Below are 12,597 nucleotides of genomic sequence, written 5' to 3' on the forward strand. Positions count from 1 at the left end.
CTCTCTGTGTGAGTATACACATCTGACGATCTCTCTGTGTGAGTATACACATCTGACGATCTCTCTCTCTGTGTGAGTATACACATCTGACAACCTCTCTGTGTGAGTATACACATCTGACAATCTCTCTGTGTGAGGATATACACATCTGACAACCTCTCTGTGTGCGTATACACATCTGACGATCTCTCTCTCTGTGTGAGTATACACATCTGACAACCTCTCTGTGTGAGGTATACACATCTGACAGGAATGTATTTCATATTTAGACTTGGGTCCTACCCTACGTCATTTCGTCATACATGGTTAATCACTCCACTCTACACCCCAAAATCTGAGAAACTCGAGTACAGAGGCAATTGCCTGTAGTAGTATCGAGGGGCAAGCAAGCTAGGAACCTGAGCTGAGACTGAAGACCCACACGGGAAGAGGAAAACATCAATGGTTTCCACCGGCAAAGCAAGGCACACACCCACACGCACAATCAATCAATCAATGAATCTAATTCTTCAAACAATGGAAGGAAATTAAAGGCCTAACTCAAAGTATACACTCTTAACTCTTTAAGGGGTTTCTTCCTAGTCTCAGTGCATTGCACAGTAACGTACTGGAAACTGCACCTCCTAAGGTATGCATGTTCCTTACCCGTGACAAGAGCTAGGCGCTCCACACCTGCAAAATCCGCATGCTCAATAGCCATGACGCCAGCAGCACCGAAGAGTTGTTCAGGGTAATTATAAATTAACTGTCTGCAAATAAAATACATGTTATGCTCAAAATGGCTACTTCTCAAGCTGAATTACATTACAACACAAAACCTGCAAGCACTTTTACGTCACCAGAAATAAAAAATCCAGCCTCACGATCTACGCTCAATCCTTGGGTCTCAAACAATAGAGAACACACTCCCACACGTTGTCCTGACCTCCATAACTGAATCCCCAGTTATGTTCTACCTGTCTGGCGTCACCTCCATTAGATCAATGTTCCCTCACTGTTAGTGTTCAACACTCACGGGGCTTTACATTAAAGCACAGCACTCAGCTATGTTAGCCTCACTCCATCCACAGCAAGCACTGTGTGAAGCCGAGTACAGTGAAAATAAAGGACTGAGAAAGGGGACTGAGAAACTTAGAACACACGAGACTTGCCCGGAAGCTAACAATCCCAGAGCAGCAGCCTGGACGAACTGCTACACCCTGTAATCTTAAGTAAAACCATGTGCAGCAGTTTCTAACAATAAGTAACTTGATAGGAAATACAATTTTTATGAGAAAAAAATAACTTTAGATTACACACCTGTTAATAAAGCAATTTATTCCATGCTTAAGAATACGTTCAACTTTCTCCTTCATCTTCTCCTTTTCTGCATGTTCTATCTCTGCAACCTTTGCTGTGGAATCAACTCTTACCCGAGAGCCAAATATCTAAGATTGAAGACATAAAGGCAGTGTAAGGCTCACTCCTCTGAAAAACAAAAGCTTTATCAGACACACTGTACTTCAGTGTTTCTATGCACACACGCTTCAAAGTATATAGGTGTCTTATCTGCACATGGATTCAAGCTGCTTGGTTTAACTGACTCCTAAGTTAACAGCAACCAGCAACAGCCTTTCAAGAAATGTAGTCACATACCTTTATTTTGTCTGTATCCATCCCAGTATTTGCAATAAGAATTTTAGCATTTTCAATTCTCTTTGGTTGATTTACTCCAATTTTTTTATCCAAAAGAAAACCTATCACAAACATAAAGATGGTAATAAATTTAAGGATGCATTAGTAAACCTGCACAGCTGTCTGTTAACAGAGTAGTAATTCAAATAACACACTTTCAAGTTCAACGTACCATGTTCCCAAGATCTAAAAAGTATTTCATTATAGCAGTGGTCACAAACATCAATCCAGTATTTAAAATACATTTGGAAAAAAACAGAATATAACGGAGTTGGAGATTCAGCTTAGTGGTTTAGAGCACCTGCTGGCTCTTGCAGAGGACCTGGGTTCATTTCCCAGTACCCACGTGTTGGCCGACAACCCTCAGGAACTCCAGTTCTAGGGGTTTATGTGTGTGCTCCACGGGCACCAGGCATACACATGGCAAAGGACCCATAAACTTTAATAAAGCAAATAAACAACTAAAAAAGAGAATACACACAGGCAATCCTACAGCATCAGTACAGAAACAAACCACATCACCCTGAAACTTTTGTTACACACAGTTACACACACACACGCACGCACGCACACACACACACAACAGATCTGAGTCTACAGCTTACAATGTAAAAACCTTAAGTTCATTTTTACTAGCTTAAAACCAGCAAAACTAGCAGTGCGAACTGGAAATCAGAGACGGGGTCACCTGTTCTACACAGCAAGTTTCAGGATCGCCAAGGCAACATAACAGAGACCCAGCCTCACTAAAATAAACAAGACAGTTAGGAAAATGGAACCACCTTGGACAACACAAACCAACACAACCACATAACCTGTTCCCAATCCCGTTCTTGCCCTTAGGCTATGGCTGGGGTCAGCCAGATGCTCACATGTAAATCATGCACAACTCAAGGGAGAGAAGCTCATTTCCAGCCGTGCTGATCTGGTGCCATCACATGACCTGGTACTGACATCGGCATAGGCTTAAGACACATAACAAACGTTTGGCTTAGTAACTCTACCTTGGGCTTTCTGCTCTATTCAGCTTGCCATCACTTAGCAGATGATTAGAACAGCTACAAGATCGAGGTTCCATTACAATTCCTGGCATAGAGTGCACACACACAGCAGTATGAGCCTCTGTTACAGGCTTCCCTACTTGGCAGACCACTAGAAACATTAGAGAGCCCTTGCAGATCAACGGAACCAAAATATTTTCACAACTCCGTAAATAAATGGCACAAGACACACATGAAAGCCAGGATTCCAAATCACTGTAGAAACAAGCTTACAAAGCACAACTTGATTCTTTTTAAAACCCTTTAAGATGGGCTGGAGAGATGGCTCAGCAGTTAAGGGAACTGGCTGCTCTTGCAGAGGTCCTGAGTTCAATTTCCGGCAAACACATGGTGGCTCACAACCACCCATAATGAGATCTAACGCCCTCTTCTGGTGCAGCTGAAAACAGCTACAGTGTACTTAGATATAATAAATAAATCTTTGGGCCTGAGCAAGCAGGGCTGACCAGCGTGAGCAGTGGTCCTAAATTCAATACCCAACAACCACATGAAGGCTCACAGCCATATGTACAGCTACAATGTACCCATAATATAAATAAAACTTAAAAAAAAAAAAGCTGGAGAGGTGGCTCAGATGTAAAGGGTGCTTACTACTGTAGAGACCTAGCCTGGCTCCCAGCACCCTCAACTGGGGGCTCTCACCAGCCTGTAACCACCAGAGTGGAGCTGCTACCTCTGGCCACTGACATGCACATACCCATACACAGACCAAACATGCACATGATTAAAACAACCTTGGACACGCAAAAAAATTTTTCCTGGGGCTAACAATGTGGCTCAGTTAAAAGATAATTACTTAGCATTCACAAAGCCCAAGATGGATCCCCCAGAACTGCACAGTCACAGTCTGGGAGAGCAGCAGAAAGAACTGAAGACTAAGACGCGCACTCAGTCACTAGCTACACAAGACTACCTTTAAAAACAAGGCCTGAAGAGATTCTACTTGCTGCTCTTGCTGAAGACCTGGTTTGGTTCCCAGCACCCAAATGGTGGCTCACAGCCATCTTTACTACAGTTCCAGGGGTTCTGGTACCTTCTTCTGACCTCCATGGGCATCAGTTATGCATGTAGTGCACATATGTTGCCAAAACACTTAAGAGAACAAGTCTAAGCTGGGCGTGGTGGCGCACGCCTTTAATCCCAGCACTCGGGAGGCAGAGGCAGGTGGATTTCTGAGTTCGAGGCCAGCCTGAGTTCCAGGACAGCCAGGGCTACACAGGGAAACCCTGTCTCAAAAAACCAAAAAAAAAAAAAAAAAAAAAAAAAAAAAAAAAAAAAAAAAAAAAAAAAAAGAGAACAAGTCTAAAATTTTACACAAATGCCAATAAAATATCTATCAGACAAAAATTCCTTTATCCACAACAACCTGCTAATTTGACTTAGGGAAAACACATATAACCCTGAAAAAGCATTTGGGAACAGCTTTTGGTAAAGCTGTAATTTCTCCGTTATTAGCAGAGACTTCCTGTGTGAAATCTAGAAAGCAAACACTGCTCAGCGGTGCTGAAGATGAAGCACACAGACCACCAACACCACAAATGTTACAATGGCCCAAGCAGCCGAGTGGTCCTTAAAGACAAGCTCTCCGCCTCTGTAGTGTCAGGGTGGAGATCAATGGGTACATTCCGGTACACACATACCTTCATCTAGATACGAGTCTGCTAGACTCCCACCTAGTTTCTTGATGACATGAATGGCCTCCAGGTTACCAGAGCCTTTCAGTCTGAGAACCGCTTCCACAGCCAGTTTAGTAAAGTGGTCCTTGTGGTGAGTAAGGAGCTTTGAGGACAATGTCGTTCCTGCAATATTCATTAAGTCCTGCCAGAATCTGACTTCATCAGAACTAATAAAACCAAACAGAAGAAGACATGCTTGTTATTAAAATTATCCACTGAGCATCCTTGACTTCTTAAAGATTTACCTAAGTACTTGATCCTACTCAGGCCTTTAAGGTCATCGGAATCAAGAAACAAGTGAACAATGGGATCCCGTCTTTCCCACCAAAGCACCAAACTCGGCGAGCCCTAAGCACACAGGCCCACTCAATGTTGTCACTCGGCACAAATAGAATTCACTTCTGGTGGTTTATTTGGTAATGTAGAAGTAAACTAAATATGTGTATTCTTTTAAACTCAGCAATCCCATGTCCTGAAATATCGAGTAACAAGTTTCCCACATCACAAAGCTACACCTCCCCAAGAAGAAAGGCTCTAAGGGGGCGGCCTGTGCTTTAGCTTCGAGGGAAGGCAGAGTGTAGCAAGGTAATGGTCACACGTGTTTCTCACGGTTCTCTAGATTAGCCTTTCCCACGGGATTTCGGTACACCAACCCATGATCCACAGCAGAGCTCAGCAGGGCCTCTCTTGCTGCCTTTGTAGCTTCTCTCCAACCTGAGATGATGGTCTGTGGATGTATCTTTTTTGCAATTAAAGATTCTGCTTCCTGCCAATAAACAGATACACAAAAGTAAGAAAGGATTCCACTATTGTTCAAACCACAGTTCCCCATACTAAGGTGGAAGTGTCAGGCACTCTTACCCGGAGCAGCTCTGCGGCTAAGACAGTAACAGAGGTAGTGCCATCACCAACTTCATCATCTTGAACCCTTGACATATCTAGAAAAAAGTGAAATGATTTCTCCACATTACTAAATTCTCTTAAAACTTCCACAACAAGCATAAACTCCATTAGTAATACGTACCTGACAAAATTTTGGAAGACCTTAAAGCATTAAATACTTTAGCTTGAATGTGCCTCGCGAGTTCATGTCAATTAATCCCTGATCTTATTCTGTCTCACCGAGTCAGGCCTTTTGTCACATCATGACAGCAAGAGAGCTCACCAGGAAAGGGCCCACTTGGACTTGGCAGTTCAGCCAGACTGAGTTGTACCATTTAAAAATTGTGGTCGCAGCAGCCCACGTGGACTATGGATAACAGAGATACTTCTGACACTCATCTTACTAGTGATAGATGCCAATGGCCATCATTTAAATAGCTGACACAGCCTATCAGGGAATAAATTATTGGAAAATAACAACAAGCAAATCTCAGACTCACCAACTAGAACCTTTGCTGCAGGGTTGTCCACACCGATGTTCTTGAGAATGGTGGCACCGTCATTGGTCACCATCAGAGCGGCGTCTCGTCCACTGCTTAGGAGAATTTTGTCCTGAAAAGAAATATATTTCTGTCAAATTAAGGTCTAAGTACTTCTTTAAGAATACATGCAGACACCAAAGCCTCTGGCTAGTTAGTTGGCTACTAAATGTTTTCCATGCATGTATCCTACAACCAAAGCTCAGTGTGTAAAAAGCTTAGACATACAGGTAATACAAACTAGCTCTGCTACACTGTCACAAGACATCCATGGAAACCATTATCCCAGAAAGCTATATGACAGCTAAACACACTAAAAGCAGATACACATAAACAAAAAACAGTATGTTACTTTAAAAATGTGTTGCGAAAATATGCAACATGATAAACTTACTTATAAGTGAACAGAAAAATACCAGCTACAGTGTACTTAGATATAATAATGAATAAATCTTAAAAAAAGAAAGAAAAAAGGAAAAAGAAAAGAAAAATACCAGCAAGTTTGGTAAATGGTAACACTTGCTGCCACTGGAGAGGGATGTGAGATTGGGGATGGTAACACAGGAGAATGGTTTATAATTTGTAAGTTTTAGATTAAAAAACATAAAAAAGAACATTGTTACTATCTACATGTATACCAAAGGCTTTAAACCATTATTAAAATTTTGGCCAGACACAAGACAGCAGGAAAACAAAATTAGAGACAAACAAAAGAAACTTCTAAAAATTCCCTATCTTTCTTACCATGCCCTTCGGTCCCAAAGTGCTCTTCACCAAGTCTCCAATGGCGATGGCACCGATAAACGACGACTTAAATTATAAAATAAAAATCAGAAAAGGCGGTCAGAATTTACCCTCACAAAGCGTTGGATTTTATCATTTTAAAGCAACAGACGGGCTTACCAGGCGAGCTGTCTCCGCCCTCTCTTCATCAGCTCCAGCCTTGAAGATATTAACAGGTGCGAGGGAAAGGGAGGCCTAAGAGAGGAAGCCAACACACGCCGTTTGAATGCCAGTACTCGTTAACACCCGTCCAGGGCCTCTCACTAGATCGGGAAGTAGATTATCTAAAGGAAAATTGGTTTACCATCTAATTTCAGGAATCCGTCCTGGGAGCGGGGTTATTTATTTAAATGGGGAGAGGGACACTCATGTGGGCGCCAGGAATAAATCATCACACCGACCCCATGGTCTGAATGGCAAAACTAAAGGCAACATTGGGCCGGTCGAGCACGGACCAACATAGCTATCTAGGTACCCTCCATCTTCCGCAGGCCAGCACAGCCACTCGCCCTTCAAGCCCCGCCCCGAAGAGGGCGGAGCCAGCAGGTCCTGCTAGAAACTTCTTCACTTGGGGTGAGGACCGGGGGTCGCCGAGGTCCCCTATCTGAGAAGCAGCCCTGATCTTACAAAGAGATGCTGGCCTAGTGCGCGCTCTCCCTTCCCGCCCCGCGCGGAGAGCTCGGTCACCCGGCCCCACGCAGGCCTCATGCCCGGCCCGAGCCATGTGCGGAGGGGCCAGGAGGCGGCCGCTCGGAGCCTGCGACTCCGGTTAGACAAGAGGAGCAGCGGGGCGGCAGGACACAACGGGGCCCGGTAGGGAGCCTAAGTCCTTGGCCGAAAGCTAGGCTCACCATGGTTCCGACGGATTCCGCGTAGAGGAGAAAACCCCTCACAAGCCGCGCCGGGAAGCCAGGCGGGGGAAAAAGAGGAAGGCGGAAGTGACGACACGCTCCGAAGCGGGGGGCGGGGCCGGACGCGCGAGTTTCCGCCTCCTGCGTGGCGGGCTGGGCCGGAAGCGTAGCGGCTCGCTGGAGAAGGGGCGGGACCTCGGTTGGTGTTCCTGCCAGTGGCGGAAATCAGTGAACTGTGGGCGGGGCTAGGGGCGGGGCCAGGGGCGGGCTGCTTTAGAATAGAACTGGAGAACAAAGAGACAATGTACCGCGCGGGTTGCCGCGGAAACCAAGTTTCTGCTGACAAATATTTTTAAAATTTAATCTTTCAAAATTTGTTTTAAGGTCAGACGTACATTTTCAAGTGTTGCATACTAATCATTTCCATTATTTACCCACCCTGGAGGCAACCATTCCAATTTTCGTGCTTATTTTTTCCTTTGGGAAAGTTATTTATCAATAGACTACTAAATGATTTTTTAGCACTGTTATTATAAAGGAGTCTTCATTTAATCTTCCAGATGTGGTCTTACTGTGTAGCTCTGGCTTAGCTCGGAACTCACGTTGTGGACCCAGGCTGGCCATTCTGGGATGCTGCTTCTGCCCTACCTTGGCTTCATTTGTTTTCTCGGGGGCGGGGTGGGGGGGAACACCCTAATATAACTTACATGACTTCAAAGCAGAGATCAAGATCAAGTCCTAAATATTCCAGCTTATCAAAAATAGTTTTCTTGGGCTGGCGAGATGGCTTAGCAGTTAAGAGCACTGACAGCTCTTCCGAAGGTCCTGAGTTCAAATCCCAGCAAACACAGGTTGGCTCACAACCACCTGTAATGAGATCTGATGCCCTCCTCTGGTGCGTCTGAAGTCAGCTACAGTGTACTTATGTATAATAATAAATAAATCTTTGGCTCAGAGCGAGCAGGAACTGAGTGGAGTTGACCAGAGCAAGCAGAGGTCCTAAAAATTCTATTCCCAAGAAGGCTCGAAACCATCTGTACAGCTACAGTGTACTCACATAAATAAATAATCTTTAAAAAAAAAAGAGAGAGAGAGAGAAAGAAATGGTTAAAACATACATAGTCTAGGGAAAAGCCCCAAAACTAATCCAAAAAAAAAAAAGTTTTCTCGACGCTAGCGAGATGGCTCAGCAGTTAAGAGCAGTGGCTGCTCTTCCTGAGGTGCAGAGTTCAATTCCCAGAAACTCCATGGAGACTCACAACCGTTTAATGCCCTCTTCTGGCATGCAGGTGTACATGCAGATAGAGCATTCATATATATATATATATATATATATATATATATATATATATATATATATACAAATCATTTTTTAAAAGATTTCTCTTGGAGTTGGAGAGATGGCTCAGGGTTAAGAGCACTGACTGCTCTTCCAGAGGTCCTGAGTTCAATTCCCAGCAACCACATGGTGGCTCACAACCATCTGTAATGACATCTGACGCCCTCTTCTGGTATGTCTGAAGACAGCTACAGTGTACTCATATACATAAACAATTCTTTAGAAAATATTAATTTTTTCTCTTTACTCTTGACACCTAAGGCAAAGCTCTCGTGCTTAAAAATGAATGTTAGTTTTTCTTTTAACCACTGGCAGCATTTATCTCTGATTACTTAGCAAGTACTTATATTTCTGATACTTGCCAACACTCGGTCATTATCCATTTTTAGCTACTTTTACCCTTAGATATAGTAAGCTAATTTATATTGAGTTGGCGAGCTATGGAGAGTCAAGTCTAGTTATCAACTGCTCATAAAGTCTTAAGCACTTAAAACTAATTATGTGTGCATGTGTATGTGTAGACATGTAAAAGTCAGAGGACAACTTGGAGAAACCAGTTTTGTCCTGCCATCACAGCTCCCAGGGACTGAGCTCAGATTGTCAAGCTCAACAACAAACGCCTTTACCCACGGAGCCTGTTTTTTAACTTTTATTTCTCTCTGTGAAATTCCCATGTGCATGTGGGTGCTGGTGGAGGTCAAAAGAGGGCATCAGATCCTCTGGAGCTGGAGGGGTAAGCAATCCAACCCTGATGCTGGGAATTTAACTCAGTTTCTTTCCAAGAGCAGCGAGGGCTCTTAACCACCAAACTATCCTCTCAGCCCCCCATCAAACGTTCTTACAGTGTATGGGTCCACAGAGCCTACAACAGTCATTATTTTTTTTTTCTTCGTTTTTTCGAGACAGGGTTTCTCTGTGTAGCCCTGACTGTCCTGGAACTCACTTTGTAGACCAGGCTGGCCTCAAACTTAGAAATCCACCTGTGCTGGGATTAAAGGCGTGCGTGCGCCACCACGCCTGGCCAGTCATTATTTTTAATATGTCTGTGTGATCCTAGTTTACACTATCCTAAGGTTCAATATAACAAGGAGTGTGTTTGGGCCCAGGAAATTGTTATTTAAAATTTACCAGTCTTCTATTGCAGGGAAATTTTTCTTAGGAATAGGTTGTGTGTGTTTTGTTTTCTTCAAGACAGGGTTTCTCTGTGCAGCCCTGGCTGTCCTGGAACTAGCTCTGTAGACCAGGCTAGTCTTGAACTCATAGCTATCCTCCGGCCTCTGCCTCCTGAACAGCATTTTCATGAGCAGATCCCAGGTGGTATTTAGGAGCAGTCACACTAAGAAGCTAACATACTGCACATTTTAAAAGGCTGCTTTCATTATGCACAAAGTATATAGTGTTCAGTGGGTGGCAGGCAAACTTAGACTGTGGCTGAAGGGTTACCCTGTCAGACTTTAGAAGAGTAGGTGAACATAAAGGCTTTGGAATAGAACAGGGAGACAAGCCTGCCATCCTGTAGCTCTGAGCTGAGCGGCACTCAGGAGTCAGTGCCCTGGAAGGGAGCTCTAGAGACTGTCTTCTCCCCTGCATCTTTAGTCTCTTCCTCCTCTGCCCCTCCCTTCACTTGGAACCAAGCTCCAAATGTTCTGAGTTGACTGACTGAAAGCTATTTCCAAAAGTCCCACTGGCTGAATGTATCATTTCCCCGCCCCCTCCAAAATGTTTGTCTCTAAGCATTTTATAACTTGTGTAGCATTTTTGAACTGGGAATGTTGCAGGGTCCAGGGGCCACCCTTGCTTATTCCTCTCATCTGTTACTCCTCAGGTTCTCTTGGCTCTTTATCCTGTCTTATGACACCCTCCCCCCCTCCTGCCACCCTCAGTCTTTCTTGCCTATGGTTGGAATTCCTTTGGTGAATTCTGTTAAGTGACTGCCCCTAGCTACATTACGTCTGTGCCTCAATTTCCTGATGTATGAAACGGATGTAATCAGAATATGTATTTCACAAAAGCAAGACTACATTGCTTAGTGGGCGGGTGTCTGGATTATGTAGCTCTATGTAGCTTAGATGGAATTCTGTACGCTTGGAAACCATTGCTTCTGCAGTTGATGTACTTGGAATGAAGTATATTTGATAAGTGACTTGGGGAAAAGAAGAGAGTCACATTGTCTAGAGCAGTGCTTCTCAGCCTTCCTCATGCAACCCCAGCCATAAGATCAGTTTTATTGTTATGAATCATAATGTAAAAATCTGCATTTCCTGACGATCTTAGGAGATCCGTGTGAAAAGGTTGTTCAACCCTCATGACCCATGGGTTGAAAACTGCTATATGGAGAGATATAACTAACCCATGGAGAGATATAACTAACTGAAGTAACAAACAACAACCAGAACACAGGTAATGAGACTTCTCGACATTCCTCAAGAACTTTCGTAATACTATCGTAGGGGATTAGGACTCCAGAATCAACACCTACTTGGATTCTTACTGTTTGATGTTTGACACTAAACTGTCGCATCATTCACCATACAGGATGCTTAACAATCTGCCAATGGGGACAGGCAGCCTGCAAGATTAGCCAGGATCATCATCATCATTGTCATCAATTTAAAATGTAGGAGTACTCTGTCTGCATATACACCTATGTCAGAAGAGGGCATTAGATCCTTTTGTAGATGGTTGTGAGCCACCATGTGGTTCCTGGGAATTGAACTCAGGACCTCTGGAAGAGCAATCACTGTTCTTTCCCGCTGAGCCATCTCACCGGCCCCAGGCAGGATTGTCTTCAAACAGCTAAGCTGGCCCAGCGGTTACACATGCTGGTTCCTGGTGCAGGAATTTGGTTTTCAGCACCCCTATCTGGCAGCTCTCAATTGCCTGTAACTCCAGATCTAGGAAATCGGGTCTGCTCTCAGGCTTCCAAGGATAGTCAAACACACACACACACACACACACATTAACATTTTAAGTTTTTTTTTTTTTTAAAGATTTATTTATTGATTATATGTAAGTACACTGTAGCTGTCTTCAGACACTCCAGAAGAGGGAGTCAGATCTCGTTATGGATGGTTGTGAGCCACCATGTGGTTGCTGGGATTTGAACTCCGGACGTTCGGAAGAGCAGTCGGGTGCTCTTACCCACTGAGCTATCTTACCAGCCCCAACATTTTAAGTTTTTAAATAAAGCAAGCTAGCATTTGTGATAGTGCCTAGTAGTTAAGGCATTTTACAAGTCAAAATTCTAATTTCTATGAAAAAAAAAGTTGTCAGTATTTAAACAACACACTACATCACAGTTGCTTTTGCTGTCTGTGTTGATAGGTAGCTATCAACCTGTGAGCCTGTGGTTCTCAGTGGGGACAGTGCTGGTCTCTCTTGTACTGAGTAGGGAATTCTCTTTCAGTATGTGGAGCCTCTATAAAAGGAAAGTATAATCACGATTATACTTCTTTATGAGGTGGGACATATTTAAGGAGACCTTGATAGTCTTCAGTGCACAAGAAATGCTTCTTCCCTAACCTATGTGCATTTTCTAGAACACATCTAGGCTTTAACTACATAACTGAATCAGATATTCATAATAAACTTCCAGAACCCGTTACACACACGCGCGCACACACACACACACACACACACCTTTAAAATACACTTTCCTTAATTCCCCTATGGAATTTGACTGCTGTCATTGTAAAGTTATGGAGTTGTTTGTAATATGTAATCTATGTCTTTGGAAGGAAAGACGCTGCCTTTTATTAGTAGTGATGGTCTAACTAGTAGGTTCTTTTATTA

At 43.6% G+C, this 12,597-nt stretch overlaps 1 protein-coding gene across 1 annotated transcript in view; it reads right to left on the bottom strand.

Annotated features, from left to right (window-relative positions):
- Cct2 (chaperonin containing TCP1 subunit 2) overlaps nucleotides 1-7,607 on the bottom strand; it is a 13,872-nt gene extending 6,265 nt beyond the window's left edge. The window contains exons 1-10 of the mRNA XM_021175236.2: nucleotides 7,467-7,607; nucleotides 6,736-6,810; nucleotides 6,577-6,642; nucleotides 5,794-5,905; nucleotides 5,273-5,349; nucleotides 5,065-5,177; nucleotides 4,376-4,578; nucleotides 1,636-1,736; nucleotides 1,300-1,427; nucleotides 646-749 (exon numbers count right to left, since the gene is read on the bottom strand). Coding sequence (XP_021030895.1) covers nucleotides 646-749; nucleotides 1,300-1,427; nucleotides 1,636-1,736; nucleotides 4,376-4,578; nucleotides 5,065-5,177; nucleotides 5,273-5,349; nucleotides 5,794-5,905; nucleotides 6,577-6,642; nucleotides 6,736-6,810; nucleotides 7,467-7,469 — 982 coding nt within the window. The 5' untranslated portion in view covers nucleotides 7,470-7,607. The remainder of the gene's footprint in view (nucleotides 1-645; nucleotides 750-1,299; nucleotides 1,428-1,635; nucleotides 1,737-4,375; nucleotides 4,579-5,064; nucleotides 5,178-5,272; nucleotides 5,350-5,793; nucleotides 5,906-6,576; nucleotides 6,643-6,735; nucleotides 6,811-7,466) is intronic.
- Between the last annotated feature and the right edge of the window lie 4,990 nt (nucleotides 7,608-12,597).

Source organism: Mus caroli, chromosome 10 (genome assembly GCF_900094665.2).
Source record: "Mus caroli chromosome 10, CAROLI_EIJ_v1.1, whole genome shotgun sequence".
NCBI lineage: Eukaryota > Metazoa > Chordata > Mammalia > Rodentia > Muridae > Mus > Mus caroli.